Source organism: Canis aureus, chromosome 15, assembly GCF_053574225.1.
Source record: "Canis aureus isolate CA01 chromosome 15, VMU_Caureus_v.1.0, whole genome shotgun sequence".
In the NCBI taxonomy this organism is placed as follows: domain Eukaryota; kingdom Metazoa; phylum Chordata; class Mammalia; order Carnivora; family Canidae; genus Canis; species Canis aureus.
Genome location: NC_135625.1, coordinates 55,161,196 through 55,181,455, shown reverse-complemented (window position 1 = coordinate 55,181,455; position 20,260 = coordinate 55,161,196). Strand labels below are relative to the sequence as shown.

Sequence of the window (20,260 nt, the reverse complement as noted above, 5' to 3'; positions counted from 1 at the left end):
ATTCAGGTGATGATCATTGCTATGGAGAGAAGTAAAGGAGGGAAAAATTAAGAGCCGCCCTGCAAGTACTGCAGGTGGGTGGGCCTTGGTAGGGATAGTGCTCATTTTCTCTCTCTTTTTTAAGAGGCGGGGGGGGGGGAGAGAGAAAGAGAGAGAAACTCAAGCAGACTCTGTGCAGAGTGCAGAATCCTATGGAGGTTTCAATTCCACGACCTTGAGATTGTGGCCTGAGCTGAAACCAAGAGTCAGAAGCTTAACCTGACTGTGCTACTCAGGCACCACCCCCACCACCCCGCACCCCTCCCCGTCCCTCCCACCCCCCTGCAATCTCTTTTTAAAGTAAACTCTATACCAAATATTGGCCTTGAACTCATGACCCTGAGATCAAGAGTCATGTGCTCTACCCACTGAGCTAGCTGGGGTAGCTCTTTTGATAGTGTGTCCAGGGAAGCCTCTGAGACCAGAAGACCAGAAGTGAAGGGTTGGGCCAAGTTGATGTTCAGGGAAGAAAGCAGTAAGTACAAAGGTTGTGAGAGAAGACTGGGCTATGAATTAGTACTAGGCTGTACTCTCTAGGTGAGGCTTAACTGGAGTCAATATCATTTTTAGGAAAGAGATTTCATTGGGATTTCCTTCTTAAGTAAATTTTATTTATTTATATAAAGAAAATATTTACTTATTAGAGAGAGAGAGAGAGAGAGAAGCAGGCTCTGTGCAGGAAGGCCTGATGTGGGACTCAATCCCCAGTCTCCAGGATGAGGCCCTGGGCTGAAGGTGGTGCTAAACCGCTGAGCCACCTGGGCTGCCCATCCTTCTTAAGGAAATTTTAAATAGTTTTCTAAGTACTTGTTTCCTTTTAACTTTTTTCTTTTTATTTAAACATACTCCATTTCAGACGTACTGTATAGTGGAAATTCTTTGTAAGTTAGAGTGGAAGTAAGGCCTGGAATAAGCTTCTCCTAGGGACTTTGTCAGTCTGATTTTTTGTTCTCCTTCCCTATGATCTTCTCTCAGAAGCTCACAGGACAGACTCCTTTTATAGTCAGCTTTGGCTTCTTGGCAAGGCAACTTTACTCCTGCAGCAACTTTTCCTCCTCCTATTTTTTGGTGAATTTATCTAGTCTAAGCCTGCAGTATAACAGGCAATATAATAAGAAATGAAAAGAGGAAAAGAAAAACCAAAACAATCCTCCAAAGAGCATAATTACTAGTGTGGAAATCAGGAGGAAAATTCACTTTAGCAAGACATCCAAATGTAAGTTGTGTTAGGGATGTAATTTAGTTTGTGTAAGTAGATCACTTTGAATTTGTTAGGCAGAGACTTAAATGCAGCAACTAGGGCAATTGGAGTTATTTATGACATCACAGAAGTTAGTGGTTATATGGCTTTAGAGGTCTTATCACAGTTTGGGAAGCCATACTAGGTCCTGGAAGCCCTGGGGTCCTCTAGTACCCATCTTGGCCTTCCTCAGACTATCTGGATCTGGAATGTCCTGTTATAGGGCCACGCCTCTCTGACTGCTTCCAAGTTCAAACCTTGAGGTTTTTCTTAAAGATTTACTTACTTATTTTGAGAGAGAGAGAGAGAGCATGAATGAGCACTGCACAGGGTGGGGGTGGCAGATTGAAAGGGAGAGGAGAATCCCAAGCAGAACTCAAGTGCATGATCCTGAGATCATGACCTGAGCCCAAATCAAGGGTCAGATGTTTAACCAACTGAGCCACCCAGGTGCCCCTTGAGCAAATTGTTTAACTTCTCTTTGCCTCAATTAATTTACATGTAGGGTGTGGATAATATAGTACAGAAAGTCCCCGACTTATGATGGTTCAACTTATGATTTTTCAACTTTACAATGGTATGAAGGCGATATGAATTCCATAGAAACCATACTTGGAATTCTGAATTTGGATCTTTTCTTGGCTTCGCCATATACAGGTCGGTCCTCTCTCATAATGCTAGGCATTGGCAGGGAGTCACAGCGCCCAGGAAGCCATGGAATCCTGAGGATAAACAACCAGTATACTTACAACCATTCTGTTTTTTCACTTTCAGTGCAATATTCAATAGATTACATGAGATATTCAACACTTTATCAAATAGGCTTTGTGTTAGATAATTTGCCTAACACTGGGCTAACAGCAGGCTAGGCTAAGCTATGATGTTTGGTTGGTTAGGTGTATTAAATGAATTTTTGACCTAGGATCTTTTCAACTGACAGTGGATTTATTGCCTTGTGAGCCTATCATAGGTCGAGAGAGATATGTAGCGCCTGTCTTGTAGGGCTGTTGTGAGGTTTAAATGAGTAACATGCGAAATGCTTGGAAAATGCTGGGAATATGAATATGGTAAGGACCCAATGAAATATTAGCTGTCATTCTCATTTGACCAGCAGATCTCCAATTGGTGACAGTGACACCATATCACTCTGATTCCTCGGCATCTACTTGCCTGGTTATGGTGATCCCTACACGACAATAGAGTATCGCCCCTGAACCAGGGTCATCTTCCCAAGCAGCTTTACGACAGGTGGGCACATATGGGAACTATCCATCTTCTATACATAGGCACAGCGCTGTCCTATTTGGCCTGTTCTTTTCAATTCCCTTTTCTATGAGCTCAGGTAGCAGAGAGACAAAGTAGCCAACTCCTGGCTAGACACACATCCAACAGGACACAGAATGCCAGCCTACCCTTCAATCAGACACCTCTTGTCCTTAGTGATTCTCTTGGAAGCCCCCTTTCTTGGAAGTAGCACCTGAGTTTGCAGAAAAATCATGCTGCTCACAGAAGCTCAGTGTTCTCATGAGGGCAATTTCTCATTGCAAACTAGTGCACCGCCACTCTGACTTTATAGAGAATGTTGGGTTTCTGAGCTTGGTCAATTTACTGGTACAGCCAGTTAACATAGGCCCTGTGGTCATGAAGGACGTCAGTTTCTAAGGTGCATTCTTAGGCTTGGAACCTGGTCTGGTGAAAGGGGGGTGGTTTTCAGGTGATCCAGGGGACCAGCAGCATTAGCATCATGTGAGGGTTTGTTAGAAAATGCAAATTCTTAGGCCTCAGTCAGAAACCCTGGGTTGGAGCAATCGGTGCTCTAACAAGCCCTCCAGATGATCCTGATGCACCCTAAAGTTTGGGAACCACTACAGTAGTGGGTTAAGAGTATAGACTGTGGAACCAGAATACTGAGCTGTATGACCTCGGGTAAGTTACTTAACCTCTCTGGGTCTCAGTTTCCTTAGACAATGGAGATAGTAACAACACCTATCTGCTAAAATTGATGTAAAGATTAAGGCAGTTGATATATCAAGTGTTATATTGTAGCAAGTGATCTTATTCTGTTGTTTTCAGTGAAATCTTTGGAGCACACATTCCCACACGGAGCCTAGAGTGAACCCTTGCTCCTTGAAATGTTTTCCCCAAAGAGCAGCAGCCACTGAAGCGTCACCTGGGAACCCAAGAGAAATGTAGAATCTCAGGCCCTCCCCGTCCTTTTGCACTGGAATCTGCATTTTACAAATAGGTATTTGAGGGGCAGCCCGGGTGGCCCAGCGGTTTAACGCCGCCTTCAGCCCAGGGCCTGATCCTGGGGACCCGGGATCGAGTCCCACATTGGGCTCCCTGCATGGCGCCTGCTTCTCCCTCTGCCTGTGTCTCTGCCTCTCTCTCTCGCTCTATCTCTCTCTCTCTGTCTTTCGTGAATAAATAAAATCTTAAAAAAAAAAAAAAAACCAAATAGGTATTTGAATAGCAAAGAGGTATTAGATAACTCAGCTTTTGGCCCACTAAAATTCTTTGTAACTAAGAATCTCCTGGGACTGGAACCTACATCTTGCAATGATTTCTACCATTGATTCTGTTGCTCACCAAGGATTTAGAAACCCTAGTGCACTTAGGACAGCTGATTTCCATCCTTTGAAAAAACTCAAAGCACCTGTGTTGCTCGACTTGGCAGGCACTCGACCTACAAAAGACGGCATTTGTTCTAAAAAAAGTAGGTTGGTGTGGAAGAATGCTGAGTGTGATTAACAACTAGCTAAGAAATTAATCCTGTGTTCTGTATGATTTGCGGTTCCTTCACATAGCTCATATTAGTGCATCCTGTAAGAGTTTATTGAATGAGTGTTCTTTATCCAGGCAGAAATGTAGAAGGTTGGGCCTTCTACAACCTATTTTTATGGAGACGTTTGTTGGAAATCCTATTTCAAGGGAGCAAAAGCCAACCTCACTAAAACCATGCCTTGGCAAAACTCTGCTGTCAGATCTGCAGTAGAGTAAAGCAAGAGGCCAACCATCCAAGAGGCCCTGGAGTTGAAATGCAGGGCTGAGGTGAGAACAGTAATTATAAATCTGGGAACAAAAATGTTATAAAACAAATTGGCCTCTCAGTGCTCTGAAAGCTTTACCACAAAACTTGACAGCAGTACATTCAGCACAGAGTTTATAAATTGGGTTGTTTGTGAAATCGTATCACTTATCAAGCACAATTCCATGTGGTGCACCAGGTATCCTGCTGGGGGAACAAAGGAATATGAGGCAAATACTTTTATTTTTTTTCTGATTACCCCTAGATGAAGTATTTTCTCCTCCCTCTAAACACTGAGTCCATCATATACCTTGCAATTCTTTGACAGTTATGTACTAGAGGCTTGTGATATTTTCTCTTAAATCCTTGAATTGTTACTCCGTATTTTGTAGCTTTTCCTGTCTGTCATGTACCTCTCCACTAGAATAATGCAGTTGTTCTTCACATTAAGGAAGGTGGCAATCTGTGTAGGGACCAGATTACTTCAAGCTCGCCCTTAACTTTCAGGAGTCAGCTCTTTGTAGACCTGTAAGTCATTTGACAAATCCTCACCTTTGACAGACTAGTCTTTTTCCCTCCAGCCTCATAGGGTTGCCAAAAGTCTAGCTCTGCTACTCAGCTGCCTCCTGAAGATCACTGTATGCTCTGAAGCACAGGTAGCCCTGGTGTAAAAGCAAGTGAGGAAAAGTACATCAAACAGGTGGCACATAACTAGGATGCTAGTTAAATGAGAAAATATCCATGTGTGCATTCTGGAAGTGCCCCCACCATTGTCGCCACAGTGCAGAGCTGGAGAGGAGCCACTGCCCAGAGGATGGAGGAAGTGAAGGAGGTGGAGGAGGAAGAGAAGGTGGAGGAGGAGATGGAGGAGGTAGAGGAGGTGGAGGAGGTAGAGGAGGTAGAGGAGGTAGAGGAGGAGATGGAGCAGGTGGAGGAGGTGCCAGACCAGTGAGTGGGAAGGGAGGTGAGGGAGATTGTCAGTATTTAAACAGACCACATCACACATGAGTACAAGCTACTGGTGGTCCTTGGTTCAGGAGGCGTGGGGAAGTCTGCTCTGACAGTTCGGTTTGTTCAGGGAGGTTTTTTTTTTTTTTTTGAAAAATACGACCCAACGATGTAAGAGTCCTACACAAGGCAAGCTGAAGTGCATTGCCAGCAGTGTATGCTTGGAATCCTGGACACAGCAGGAACAGACAACTGACAGTGGTGAGGGACTTGTCTATGAAGAATGGCCAAGGGTTTGCTCTGGTATATTCTATTACAGCTCAGTCCACGTTTAATGACTTATAGGACCCGAGGGAACACATTTTATGGGTTAGGGACACAGAAGATGTTCCAATGACTTTGGTAGGCAATAAATGTGAGCTAGAAGATGAGCGAGTAGCTGGCAAAGAACAGGGTCAAAATTTAGCAAGAGTCAAAGATCAACATTAATGAGATATTTTATGACCCGATCAGATGGATAGATAGAAAAATAGCAGTGAAAAGAAGCCTAAAAAGAAATTATGTCTGCTGGAGCAGATCTCAGCCAGATTGCAGGAATGCCTAATTGAGAAGTGCCAGCATTCTGGACTTTAAAAATTAAATCTGGGGGTGCCTGGATGGCTCAGTGGGTTAATGTCTGCCTTTGGCTCAGATCATGATCCTGGGGTCCTGGGATTGAGTCTCCAGTTGGATTCCCTGCTCAGGGAGGGGTCTGCTTCTCCCTCTGCCACAACCCCTACTCATGCTCACTCTCTCTTGCAAAAATAAATAAAATCTTTTAAAAAATTAAACCTGAAGAGGCATCTTCTATTTTATATATTATGTGAGGAAGTTAAGTTTTATATTGGCTTGCACAAATCCCCTGAAAAAAAATTATTCTGTGTATATCTCTTGGAAAATAAGACCATGGTATTTCTCCTTTCCAATAGAAGTTGTAACAGATGTGAAAATAAATATAGTTGACTCTCATATGATTACACAAAAGTATGGATGCATTCCAAATGTTAGATATTGTTGCTATAATCAAATGATTTCATACTGACCTTTTTATCATGATTCCTCCCTGTCAAACACTGTAAGTTGAACCATTATACTTTATGTCTGTAATGATATAGATTGCGAGATTTCCCCTCAAACTCATTGCAGCAGATAACTTTGAGTCATTGACTTCATTTCATATTTAAAAAATTATGAAATATCATTGTCATTATATTCTAATTAAAATTGTGCATAATGCTTTTGGGAAAATGAGTCTTTTATAGGAAAAAAACTGGGATAAGTGATTTGTATGGCTTTCAGAGCTAAAATGTATAAATATACTAAACCAAAAAATAATAATGAGAAATATCAGTAATTACATAAAATGTAAAAGGACTAAAATACTCCAGGTAAAACTCAGAAATGATCAGTCTGCACTAAAACCTAATGATTCTGATTTTATGAGGTCTCCGATTTTCAGAGACACACATCTAAAACCCAAGGTCGAAAGCAAAAGGGTGGAACAAGTTAACTCATGCACTGTTAATCAAAAGAAAGCCACTGTAGCAATATTAAGAATAGAAAAAATAAACTGTAAGGCAAAAAAGTTTGTTATGCAAATAGAGGATTACTTCATAAAGTTAAAATACTTTACTAGGAAGCTTTAATGATTTTAGATTTGCATGTGCACCAAAAATATGATGTTAAAATATGGAAAGCAAAATTAACAGAATTACAAGGAAAATTAGACACATCCATAATGACACAGGGAGATTTTCACATGTGTTTCTTAATAGTAGATGTGGAATAAAAGAAAAATCAGTAAGGGTACAGAATGTTTGGACAACATGATTAATAAGCTTGATACAAACAAACATAACACTCAAATCAAGACATTGTTAGGTCTCTTTGGTCCTGGAGAAGAACACATATTTAGGGTCATGAGATTTTTAGAAATCCGTTCTTCCATTTGGAGTACACATGCAAGCAAGAGTAGGAAAACACCTGTGATACAGACCTGTTGCCACATCATACAAGAGACTATAACGTCTTTACACTTATAACTTGAATATGCATGTTGTAAAATTAAATTTCATCCATCCCTAATCCTATCAGTCTGGTACCAGTACTGTAGATGGTATTCTTTTCATTATTTAATGCTGGGAATGAACCTTGATGACAATTATCATGTTGTCTAAACCGATCACCATTTTGTTAGGACGTAGAACTCAAAAGTACTAATTATTTCTTAAGCTACAGTAACTCATTGAATTCCACCCAATCTTATGGGCAAGATGTAGAGGACTGCTCAGGGGCTCCAGGCTCACAGTTTAAACCATTATGAGAAAAACCTTGGGGAATATAAATAATAGTGAAAGGGAAAATAAGGGAAGGGAGAAGAAATGTGTGGGAAATATCAGAAAGGGAGACAGAACATAAAGACTGCTAACTCTGGGAAACGAACTAGGGGTGGTAGAAGGGGAGGAGGGCGGGGGGTGGGAGTGAATGGGTGACGGGCACTGGGTGTTATTCTGTATGTTAGTAAATTGAACACCAATAAAAAAAAATAAATAAATAAATAAAAAAAAAAAAAGAAAAACCTCATATATTTGACCAATGTCACATAAATACACAAAATTACAATAAAAAAATCTCTGGATTTAATTGTAGTTTATACATTTAAATAGTCAGTATTCTGCAAATGAAGGGTAAATATTAAATGGCCATTTCTACTATAAAAGACACTACCTTTGGAAAACAGTACTTCTATCTTAGGAGTGAGGGGGTGGTGTGTAACAAGGTGGGGAATGAAAGGAAGGATGGAGCAAGATGCTTTTTTTGGAAGGAGGATTTTTTTAAAAGATTTTATTTATTTATTCATGATAGACATAGAGAGAGAGAGGCAGAGACACAGGCAGAGGGAGAAGCAGGCTCCATGCCAGGAGCCTGAGGCGGGAGTCGATCCCGGGACTCCAGGATTGCGCCCTGGGCCAAAGGCAGGTGCCAAACCGCTAAGCCACCCAGGGATCCCATGGAAGGAGAAAATTTTTTTAATACCTCCTTTTAACCTTTTCCATACATGTTTGATCAGTTGTCCCTACTAGAGCAAGTTTCACTATTTCATTAGAAAAGTGCCTGTAATAAGAATTATTTAAAAAATATGAAGTGGCTTTTCTTTTTTAAAGAGGGAAACCGAGACTCGATCTGAAATACATATTTTGCTATGCCACCATCTTTATTAAAACAGATATAACTCTTGTTTGTAATCAATACAGTGCATAAAAATAAGCAAGGCAGACATTGGAGGAATTCCATTTATTGTGGATGCATTTTCACAATATATATTTATTGCAGCGATCAATTATCAGTGAAAAATATCAAGTGTTTATAAAACTTTTAGGAATGGCAGATTCACAGAACATGCTAGTCACCTTGCAGTCTTACCTCTTAAAGATAACAAAGAGAATTGTAATCAAACAAGTAAACAAGGAATTTATTTTTCAAAAGATTAAATCCAAACTGAACAAAATTCTACCCTAAAACTTATTCCATCCAATATTGGAATAAAAGTCAGGACTGATATACTCTCTTCTCAACTTTAGACTTTCTAAAAAAATATATAATAGTGATCAGGAGAAGCTCTTATTCAAAAGTACAACAAAGCAATGTTCCTTCACCATGGGCCTTAATTCAAATTTTGATCCATTTCCCTCCAATTATGGGAGTCAATGCTGAAATCAGGCACTGCATGTGAATTCTAGTTCATTTTATCATAGACTCACGTCTACTTTGTCATGGGTAGATGACCTGTGCAGTCTTGTTGGCTTCCCCTCCTTTGGCCCAGGTGTGCTAAAGCTAGAGGATTCAGCAACTCTTTACTGATTTATGAGGAAAACAGACTTTGGAAGGCAGTGGTCACTCCTCATGCCAGCCTTGCCCTGGCTAGCTCTTCTAGGGCAATACTGTAGATTATAAGTCATTTGAGAGGCTCCCTCAACGTGGTAGGAATTGAGACTAAGACAATTTTGGTTAAGTCAAATGAGGTATAAGTTTATAGAATTACACTGCATGTATATTTCTATGCTAGAAGGTATTGCCAAGACACTGGAGTTCTCTTTAATCACTTATTGTGGAGAACAGATGAATACTTACACGCTAAAATAAGATGTGATATCTAGACTGTGTGTGTAAAATCTGAAAATGAAAGTCGATAGACTCTAGGGGAAAAGGTAAAACTAATAAAAGTTACACATATTTTTTGAAAATTCAATGTGGTATCAACTTATGATGAGTACCAATGACGAATAAAAATAGAAAAGTTTAATTTAAAAGATAGTTCAGTCTATTAAGAATGGAAACACTGTCATAGCTCCTCCATGTTGCTTTTGCTCACTTTTCTTCTCTGCTTCCAGACATTAGCCAAAGTTGGTCTCAGTATACCCACACGTGTAATTCCAATCTGTACAGTTTTGTGACAAAAATTCTTGTCTTCCAATTTTAGAGAAGGAAGAGACCTCATTTACCATCTAAGCCAACCTACTGTGGACTTGATTTTAAGAAAAGAGTTCTGAGCCAGCTTTGAGTTTGACTCAGATGGTAGATTTAGTACAATACACACTGGACTTCAAGATTGTTTTTAATTATAAACTAAATACTATGCTTTATAGAAAATGTCAACTACTTTTGACACTTCTAATCTCTCTTCTTACAGGTTATTGGACACTGGAAACATATCAATACCTATCCTGCCATGAATCTATTGGCAAATATGAAATATTAATATAATATTGTGATTTTTAATTTTTAAAAAGCTGTGATATTGGCTAGTTACAAGGACATATTGCTAAATATAATAGTCTAGCGCATAAAAAAGCTTTCTACCATTAGTGTGTTTGCATATGTGTATGCACATACATACATGATCAGGTCATCTAAAATGTGGTTTGCTATTGCTACCAAAGAAATCCACAAGCAACCAACCTAAAGAATCAGTACCAATGTCAGCTAACATCATAATCCAATTTAGATATTCATCAGCATGAAAAAAATAATACCTTAACAGTACATCTTTTTTTTTTTTTTTTTTAAGACAATCATTATTGCAGTATCTCAAATCTGAAATGGTCTACTTTCGGAAAGTGTTAGAATTGCCTTCTAAGATAATTTCTTCCATGCTTTATCCTAAAGTGCAGAAACAACATGACTTCTGTATTTAAAACAAAACAAAGCAAAACAAAACAAAACCACTCGTGGTTTTGTTTTTCTGGGCACTGCACACATTCCTCAGGCAATTTTCAACTTGAAGCTCCTTTTGTTGACTTCCGGTGTGGTTGGTATCACTGTTCAGACACAGAGTTATGATGATCAGTAGGAAAGTCTCTATTTCACAGCATGGGTTTCTTTAGAAACAGGTTCCTGTGCAAAGGCAGTACTTTTACCATGAACATCTCTAGACTGTGATTATTAAATATAGTGACAATATACATGGGTTTACTGGGATAATGAAAAATAAAACAAGAGGAAATGAACTCAATTTAGTAAATCAACATAAATATAAAACAGAACAAACTAGCCCCTCTTCAACTGAGCTGGTCCAGCATCTTGAGCGGCTACTTTGGGTTCTTTCTTCCACTGTCTCAAACCTGCTAAGAGAAGAGAGCTTTAAATTCACAGGCCATGGCATTCCAGCCAGATGTTTTGTGTCAGAGGAAGAAAAAAAATAATTGAAATATGGTAGGAATAAATATTTATGAAAGGGAGGATTACTGTTGGTATTCTATTCAAATATGCTCCTCACCTTCTAGTCTACCCTCTCTTTTGCTGATTTTTTTTTACTTCTCTCTCTTTCTTCTTTATATTCCCCTTCCTCATCTTGATCATTAGCCTTGCTTGTGGCATTCACAGTCAAGGAGTTTTGTGTGTGTGTGTGTGTGTGTGTGTGTGTGTGTGTGTTTTCTTTTTAAAACTTGACTCGAAGAGCCAGTAACCTGTAGCATGCTTTCTGGAACAGGCATACATGATGAATGGCTCAGTCTTGGCCACGTCAAGGACAATGGAGAAGTAGAATGTGTTTATCTTTCCTCTTCTCCTGTTTTTTATTTCTTCCCTCCTATTCTTACACCCTGACCCTTGAAACTTATCTGGGCCACGCTCTTATTTGTATACCATTTCTTTTCTTCAGCTAGTTGCTAGAAATCCTTGCTGACATATTCACGAATACCAGTGTGGGGAGTCTGCATTTTCGAATGTGCACTTCCATCTCAAAGGAGTGACTGCATGAGGTGTAGTGAGCCTGACATTTTGGAGTGAAGGAGTCACCTACTCTGCTACTTCATAAAATCAGCTCTGGGTCTCACGGTTATATTATTATTATATTATATATCATTGTACAGAGAGCTTCTTGGTATAGACCGAGGATGAGTGGGCAGTGTAGGTGAAGACTCACCCTGTCACCTTTCCACCTTGTACCACCACACTGCACAGTTCCAAGCAGTACCATTCAGGTGTCGAATGTGAGTGGTGTTCTCTTGAGTGGTTACCATTCCAGATGGTCTCCATACTCCATTTCCCAGAACTCTGGCTCAGTGGTATATTACTCAGAGAGGCTTCATGAAACCCGTGCTGATAGGCTATGAATAGCTGGCGCCCTCTTCTCAGAAAGCAGCCCATATAGACATTTGGACTGCCATTTCCGAGAGGTCGGAGATGGATGCTAGAGGGGCCGTTGATGGCTTAGGCCAATAGAAGTTCATCCTTCGTCTTAAAATAGAAACTAATAAATGATTCCATTCCCCTACCCCCCACCCCCTCCACCAGGAGAAAATTGTGCTAGGAACTTTAAGCTTTCTCTTTTCTGCTGACTATGCAACCCTCAAAGGAAAGCAGCATGCATAGTGGTTAAGAACGCAGGCTCAGACCAGACTGCCTGAGTTTTGATGCAGGCTTTGCTAACTTATTCATTGTGTGGTTTTGGGGAAGTTCACCTCTCTGTGCTTTGTTTTCCACAGCTCTAAACGGCGGCGGGGGGGGGGCGGTGGTAATAAAAAGACCCACTCCACAGGGTGGTGGGAGCATCAGATGAGATAACATAGATTGAGAAGGTAGAGCAGCGCCTTGCAGAGTGGACATAGTGGTGAGTAGTGGTGATAATTATTACTAGATACTTTTAATATGTTTAGCAATGACTTAGAAAAGTTATGTAAAAACCGCCTTAAATAGAGAGACTGGGCCAGTGGATTTTGCTGAAATGTAAGAGCAATCAACGAATCGAGAGATGGAACAGCACGTTAGGCAGCTGTGCCAGACATAGGAGCATGTAGAAGGGAGGAGAAGGGAAGTGAGATTCTGTTGCTTCAGGGAACAGTAGGGATCCTCTGGTGGCCTTCGAGGGGTTCCTCAGTCCTGGGTTTGCTTGAAAAGTGCTTCTAAATCGTCCCCTAAGCAGACTGGCCTAACCCTGCTTCTGGTTGCTCTCTGATTTCTCTCCCACTTTCCCTCTATGAAAGGAGGAGACTGGGCTAACTGCTCAAAATGGGGGAAGGGCTACAGCCAAAATGAATTAGCTCTTTGGACAACAAGGAGTCCTACGATCAGTCTGAGCATCATTCAGATATTGTTCAGAGCCTCCTTTATGAAGAATAAGCATAGCCATTGACCAGAGGACACACACACACACACACACACGACAAATCCAAGCATTCTTAGCCATGAGTTTCTATAGGGGGGCAAGTTTTGCCTGACTTATATTAATTTTTTGCCATAGCAACCTTGGGTCCTACGCTTCTGACAGTGTAATGGTTCCAGAAAGCAGCTCTGGAGCCACTTAGGGAGATAGAGGTTTCTCCCTAGGTAATCTTCAAATGGCTGTGGCTCCAAGCCTGGACCGTGTAAGGAAGTATATACCCTACAACCTCTGTTGTCAACACTCCTACCACTGTGGTGCTTCTAGAATGTCTTATTGTGAACCACTCTACAGGTCCAGACTTTTTACGTTGTTAGGACTGTCAAGCCTACAATTCTGAAGGCCCTGTGACTTCATTTCTCATTGCACCATATATAAGTTTTTAGAAGCTGATGGTTGCCTAGAAAAGGCTATGTGGATCAGTGATATTTCTCATTTGATCCTGGGATGTCACACTGGAGGATATGGCAGGAGAAGAACCTATGAAAAGTAAATCTTCCCAGTAGATTACCTTAGTGGGAGAAGTGACCTTATCCACAGATTGCTTTTCCCAGAGGTTCCGCTTGCCAGATACGTCTCCTGGCCTCAAATCCTAATGAAGAAAAAGCAGAAAAAGTTGATAGGTGGCCATTCATATTTTCTGGCCAGATACAAATAAATCATCACTTCTGTTGTTTGTTTGAATCAGCTTCTTGTTTGATACACTTGATCCTAGTGATTCAAAATGGGTAGAATCAAAAGGATCATTAGCCACTGTTTGCTTTTTATGGTGTTTGGATCTATGTTATAATATGAGAATGGGCTGGAATTAACCAGCATGTAGTTCCCGTCCTCCACCAAGGACTTACAGTTTGCTGATTAGCAGAACTGGAATGCAAGCATACTTCACATAATGTAGTCATTTTCAACTTTCTATGCTCTTAGAAGTGAATAGAACATACGTTCCTTTTAAATAATTCTTTTGGGGTCGGATAAGCATTTCTTTCACCTCTTGCAGATGAACTTTCTTTCAGCATCCTGCTGTATCCCCTAAACCCTTAGGATTTCAGTGCATACCAGCCTGACTTCCAAACGCCAACACTCCATTTCTTTGCGTGAGGACCTTCTCTGGCTACAGATGTCCACTTTGCTCACCCAGGAGGCAGACTGGAAGTTCAGAGAGTTAACATACCCAGGAGCAGTCCTCAATCACTCACTGATGAGATTTGGTACAAGATTATTTCTCAGGCTCACTCATGCCCCAGGTAGAACTGTGAAGCATGTGTTTTATGGCGGCTTCCAGGGTCGCCCCGGTGGGGTTAGGTTTTAATAGCCCGTGTGGTGAGTTGCTTAATAGTCTTATTGGCTACCTTCTTTTCCCTGACTCACTTCCTGGAATGTTTTCTTTGCCTCCCAAGTAAATTACTTATACTTGAATTACTATTAGGGTCTGCCTCTGGGCAGCTCAATCTAAGACACTTTTCTAATTGCACTTTCCTCAGATTAAAATCATTTTGGGTTTCCTGAGGAGTAAGTGGGTAATTCAGAAGTGGATCAGTAGAGCCTAGCCCTACAAAAGGGAAGATTTACCACAAGTTGTACCCATAAGAGAGGTTGAGTTGATGACATGTGTGAGAGCATGTGGAAATCTTGGGAAGAAAACCCTAAAATACGATTGGCAACAGTTACATAGCTTTGATTGGTTATTTACTACCTCATAATTAATCTGGTTTGGATAAGGATCCAAATTTCTGTTTCCATTTACTTTTCTTCCAGCATTTGCTTACATTAGTACTTGGCAAAGGTGGTTCGTAGAAAATAAATGTGTTTTACTGAAATAGTAATGTTTATTTTGGCAAAACATTTTCTCATTAGGAAGGCAAAGCTAATAACAATTGCATTTATCCACAGACACTGGTCTAAATGAACATATTTTTGATAGATACTATTGAAATCTTGACACTGAGAACGCACTGGTTAAATGGTACCATGTGAAGCATTTTAGATTTACCTTAATCTTACCGAGTTTCTGGATTTCTGTTGTGGCATGGATTCCTGATATTCTTTTAGAGAGTTACACCTATTTAACTTGGAACCAGTAAGCAACAAATCAGATTGTTTTGAAGAATTCCACTACATTTGCCAATATAGGTAGAAGTTGCCAAATTGTCTGGAAGACTTTTAAAATTGGGGAAACTATAATTAGGAACATACTAATGGAAGCTCTGGAAAGTGGCTATTATGGCTAGTATACTTTATTTATTTGATTCATATAAAACAATTATAATTCTTTCACATGAATGTTCTACTGAAGAAAGTGAATTGTATTTCCCTTAACTCCTGCCCATTAATCTTTTGAGAGCACTCACACAGTCTAAGGAGTCCATCTTAAGAAAATATTCATATCCAAGTGGTAAGTTGGCATTTTTAATCAAAGGGGAAGAAATAAATAATTACCTGACCAGACTACATTCTAGAGAAAGACCCACTCCAGAAGAAGAGGGAGAAATGAAGGCAGGAGAAGCAAGTTTCCAATCAACCAGAGATCAGAAAATGAAGAAGAGAATTCAGCTGAGAAAGACATTGTTGGAGGTTTGTTTAAACAAAAAGAAAGACAAATTAGCACTTAAAATGCTGTATATAACATGTAGGTTAGACACAAAAAAAACCAGTCAAACCAGATAAAGCAGACATACTCAGAACTGAATTCCAGTTACAAAGTTACACCAAAATCCTGTAAATTCTGCCCACAAATCCCAGTAGATGTCCCAGTAAAGAATCAGGTGTAGATCAGGGTTTCACTCTGAATAATTTCCAGGCACCCTAAAAAATATTAATTTGACAAACTACCTTGAACACTTTTAATTTTTAGCACATATTAAAATTATTACATAACTAGTGGTAGAGGGTGGTTTTTCTCTTCAGGGAATTTTAGAACAGAACATGAGTCTCATGGATTATTTCTTTCCTTCTTGAGGTTTCACTGGGTGAGGACTATTTTGGTGAAAGAATTTTCCTCTAATTTTTCCTTAGTGGCCACATGTCATACATTTGCCAAAACAAACTCAGGCTTTCCCTTCTACCCATGTATACCAAGGAATATTAACAAGGAGCTGAGGATAAATCCTCTCTGATCCCAAACCAGAAGGCGCAGTTGGGGGGCCTCCTATTTGCTGTTATCTTTAGGTAATCCTCTGACATCCTGGGCTCAGGCTCAGGCTGCCTATAATCCCAAGGGTGTCAAATTTAGATGCCTGCTGTCAAGGGCCAGGCTGGAAACACAAATGCCTAAAGAGGCCTGGTGTAAGGAGACTTAAAAAAAAAAAAAGAAAGAAAGGAATCAGGGAATTCAAGAATGTATGCCTCCACACCTCAAAAACATGTTCAAATTACAAATTTATAAAGGGAAATAAAACACACCAGCCCCCAAACTACACAGATCTTAGCTGCAGGCCACCAGCGTGAGACCACCTGAACAAGACCTGCACAAGATCCTTGGGCACACTCAAACGAGCTTTTATTTACAACATCATTACATTTGTTTCCTTCCGATCAGACCTTTATCCAAGGAGCCACACTAGCCTGTCTTTCTAAGCTGCCATTCCAGACTTAACCTTTTCCTAACAAGTTTTATGCATCTGCAGGATCCTTTCAGCCTGTTCTTCATTTTAGAAATCTCGTCTCTTTTCTGCCAGACCCAGAGTGTCTATGGGTTACCCTCTTGCCCTTGCTGGGGTCCAAGTCATGTCCTCCTGCAAAGAAACTGCCATGTTGTTTATTGAGACTTTAACATGGCACTGGGGGTAGTAAGCCTGGAATGTGTAAGTAAATCTGCTTACCAAGCACATTCAAACGAACTTTTATTTACAACATCATTACATTTGTTTCCTTCCGATCAGACCTTCATCCAAGGAGCCACACTAGCCTGCCAAATCCAATGGGACATGGGAAAAAATATGTCACCACAATCTATACTAATTGTTGCTTCCTTCTTTCCTTTCCTCTCCATCCTCTAGGAGATGGTCTAGTGAATTGCTTCCTAAATCACAGGTAAAGCAGGCGATGGTTTTTCTAATTTCCTTATAATAATTTTTGGTCCTACCAGAAAGTGGGCTTTTCTTGAATGGAAACCTGCACAGTTATTATACCTGCTGTGTTAATAACTAAGTTAAATCTCTTAACCTCCCCATTAGGATAACACAGTTGATGACAAACTCATCAGTTAAGGTGCTGCTAAAAGAGTAGAGGTCAAGTCCTGGGCCAAATACAAGAATATAGTATGGTATAAAAATGAATGAGATTGTTAATACTGTAAATGTGAAAAAGTAATCATCTCATTTAGTGATGTGCCCTACTCATCAAATAGGAAAGCATATACCTTTTTCTCGTTAGTCTTTCTATCTTGTGAGATCTTCAGTGGGTCCATGAGCTTGCTAAATTTGTATCAAATTCACGTTTGTAGAGGAAAGGGTCCTTAAATTTTATTAGGTTTCAAGAGGTCCAAGATTCAGAAGGGATAATAATCACTGGTCTGGACACACAAAACCTATATAAGTTACCATTATAAAAGAAATTTCTACTCCTTAGGTCACCCTGGATGCTGGGGGAAATTTGAAGCACTAAAGAGAATGGACCTTTTGGGTATGATCCATCGCCTAAACTCTCTCTAGGTAAAGGCCCCTCTTTCTGTATCTATTTGGATGAGGTAAAGAATTTTTTTTTTCAATATGTAGACTTTCCAATTTTAGCTTAGGTTTACATTAGTTTTATACTTCCTGAAAGCCCTCATGCAAAAAAATCTCAGGCTGAATGGTAATCAAGTGACTACATGGAGTCATGCCCACAAAATGTATGGAAATACTGCCATTTTTTTTCTTTTTAAATTGGAAAAGTGATAAACTGTACTGATGATTTTGGAGATTAAATATGGAGCCCAACGATGCAATTAAATGGTCAGCAATGCAGCAGTTGATGATTTAGCAAGGCTTTTCTTCTACCTCTAGCTTGGAGTAGTTTATTCCAATGGAAGCTGTGCTCCCTTGGGCACTAACAAAGGTATAAAAGCAACTTAATAGAGAAAGTCCACAAATATATAGTAGGGAGATTCATAAGGCTTTTGATTATAATGATAAATGCAAGGCAATTATCACAGACATTCAATGAAAAATTTAAGAGGACATTTTTATAGTAAGATAGCCACACTTAATAAGAAAATGTTAGATTTCCAAAAATAACATTCATAACCGTTTTTATAGTTTCCAGTTTTACTGTGTTGTTTGTTCTTTTTCTCCAAATGACTTTCATTTGGAGGTGTTGACAATAAAGTCAAAGCAATCATTTCAACAACAGCCCAATAACTATATTTTTGTGTTAAGTTACAGAAATTAGGCAAATTAGAAAATATGTGTTCAAAATAGCCAACATATACATTCTTTTGGGAATAAGTCTAGGAGTGCTCTTGACTGAGACGTGGCCAAGATAATTTGACATTTTCACTTTCAAATTCCTAACTGTGATTTATAGAATGGAAGCTAAACAAGTAAACTGGCTAAGAGTGTAAATGTGAGTAGCGTCGAGCTCCAGCGAGGTACTCCACTCAGGGTGTAGAGGTGACTGTGGTTCCATTTTACCCTCTGGGGCAAAGGGTATGGGCTGCTCTAGATGTGCTCTCTAAATCTGAGACCCTCCTCGTTTGTTATTCAGAGTGACAGCAAAGAATAGGAGCATTGTCTTTCCTAGGCAAATAGACGAACAGCTTGTTTTCTTCTGGTGTTGGAAACTGGGAGATCAAAAAACTTCAGAATAACTCGGAGCTACTTACAGAAGGTTTGGGAGCGGGTGACTTATTTCCATCTGGGGTTTTAGTTAGCCATTCGTTGATGCGGCTGGAAACCCCCACCTTCAAGCCTGCAGTCTCCTACAAAGTCAATAATTCATTATTACAGAAAAAAAAACTTTACTTGGAAAAGACTCTAAATAAGTAACCTCAAAATACTATTATTAGGTATTACTTTGCATAACCATCATGTGACACTAATCAATTATTGATCTCTATATTTTATAGTTTGAATAAAATGAGCCTTAAGCTTGATATTTAAAGACTATGTTAGGGGTACCTGGGAGGCTCAGTCACTAAGCATATACCTTCAGCTCAGGTCATGATCCCAGGGTCCTAGGATGGAGCCCTGCATTGAGCTCCCTGTTCAGTGCAGAGTTAGCTTCTCTCTCTCCCGATGCCCCTCCCCTCATTTGTGCTCTCTCTCCCTCTCCCAAACAAACAAATAAACAAAATCTTAAAAAAAAAAAAAAAAAAGACCATGTTATCTGGTTTTCTTTCCCCTGTACCTCACCCCCTTCCCAACTCCAGGGGTGGGCGATTAATTTCAGGCACTTCATTTGGAATACTGTGGCCAGAGCATAGTACACAGTCTAGGCTCCTCAACACATTGTCTCTGAAAGAATTAACATCTTCTTCACTGCTTTTATAATTAAGTAGTGTGATTCCTTAAAAAAAAAAAAAAAAAAAAAAGGAAAAAACAAACCCAACCTCTAAAATTAAAAGACCAGAATCCTATACTGACCTTATTTGGTGTGCCTGACACAGTAGGGGACGAAAATACATTCCCTTTCTCCCACATGCTCTTGATATTGCGTACACCTTCAGCAGGAACGGGAAGATCTGAGGCTGCTGGCTTTACAGGTTTTGTGGTTTTTGTTCCCTGAAATGTGTGAATTATTTTTAGGGTGGGTGCTGATAAGTTTGCTCTCATAAAATTATGGTGAGCTTGTCTTCCTCAACATTATCATTCAAAATTCATTATGATATTTTAAAAAGTTCACCTTCACCAAAAGTTGTTGTAAAGCTACATTCGGATGGTATACAGACCTCACATAAACCATAATACCTACAGCTGAGGATCTTTCAAAAATGAAATGATACCTTTTACTGGAACACCAATGATTGTGGAGGTGATATTTCATGTCATTTCTCCAATAGATAAGTGCTTTATGTGTGCAGGGCATTGTGCTAGGCTCTGGGGCTATAGAGCTACTCAAGACAGTCTGCTCTGTAGTCTCCAGGGGACTTAACATCTTAATAGGAGGGAAAGACAGTAACTAGTTATACAAGTATTTATTTCACATTGTGGTAAGTATTCTGAAAGATAAATGTGCTATAAAGCATGCCCAGAGAACATACATGAGGGGAATAATACTTAGTTTAGGGAAGAAAGAAGGCTACTCTGAAGAAGTGACATTTAAACTGAGAGACAACAGAAGGTTTGGAAGTGGTGAGGCGAAAAGAAGGAGCAATGCCATTCTACATACA

General features: G+C 39.9%; 1 protein-coding gene and 1 pseudogene across 9 annotated transcripts in view; one reads left to right on the top strand and one right to left on the bottom strand.

Annotated features, from left to right (window-relative positions):
* The first annotated feature begins 1,869 nt into the window (after positions 1 to 1,869).
* On the top strand, positions 1,870 to 5,888 carry LOC144284182 (ras-related protein Rap-1A pseudogene; annotated as a pseudogene).
* Positions 5,889 to 8,573: 2,685 nt separating this feature from the next.
* CALD1 (caldesmon 1) overlaps positions 8,574 to 20,260 on the bottom strand; it is a 189,171-nt gene continuing 177,484 nt past the window's right edge. For 8 of the 9 annotated variants that reach the window (XM_077849996.1, XM_077849992.1, XM_077849991.1 and 5 more), the window contains 4 exons: positions 19,515 to 19,652; positions 18,755 to 18,850; positions 13,466 to 13,546; positions 8,574 to 10,918 (listed from right to left, as the gene is read on the bottom strand). In XM_077849996.1, coding sequence (XP_077706122.1) covers positions 10,910 to 10,918; positions 13,466 to 13,546; positions 18,755 to 18,850; positions 19,515 to 19,652 — 324 coding nt within the window. In that variant the 3' untranslated portion in view covers positions 8,574 to 10,909. The remainder of the gene's footprint in view (positions 10,919 to 13,465; positions 13,547 to 18,754; positions 18,851 to 19,514; positions 19,653 to 20,260) is intronic. The other variant, XM_077849994.1, reaches the window with a different exon arrangement.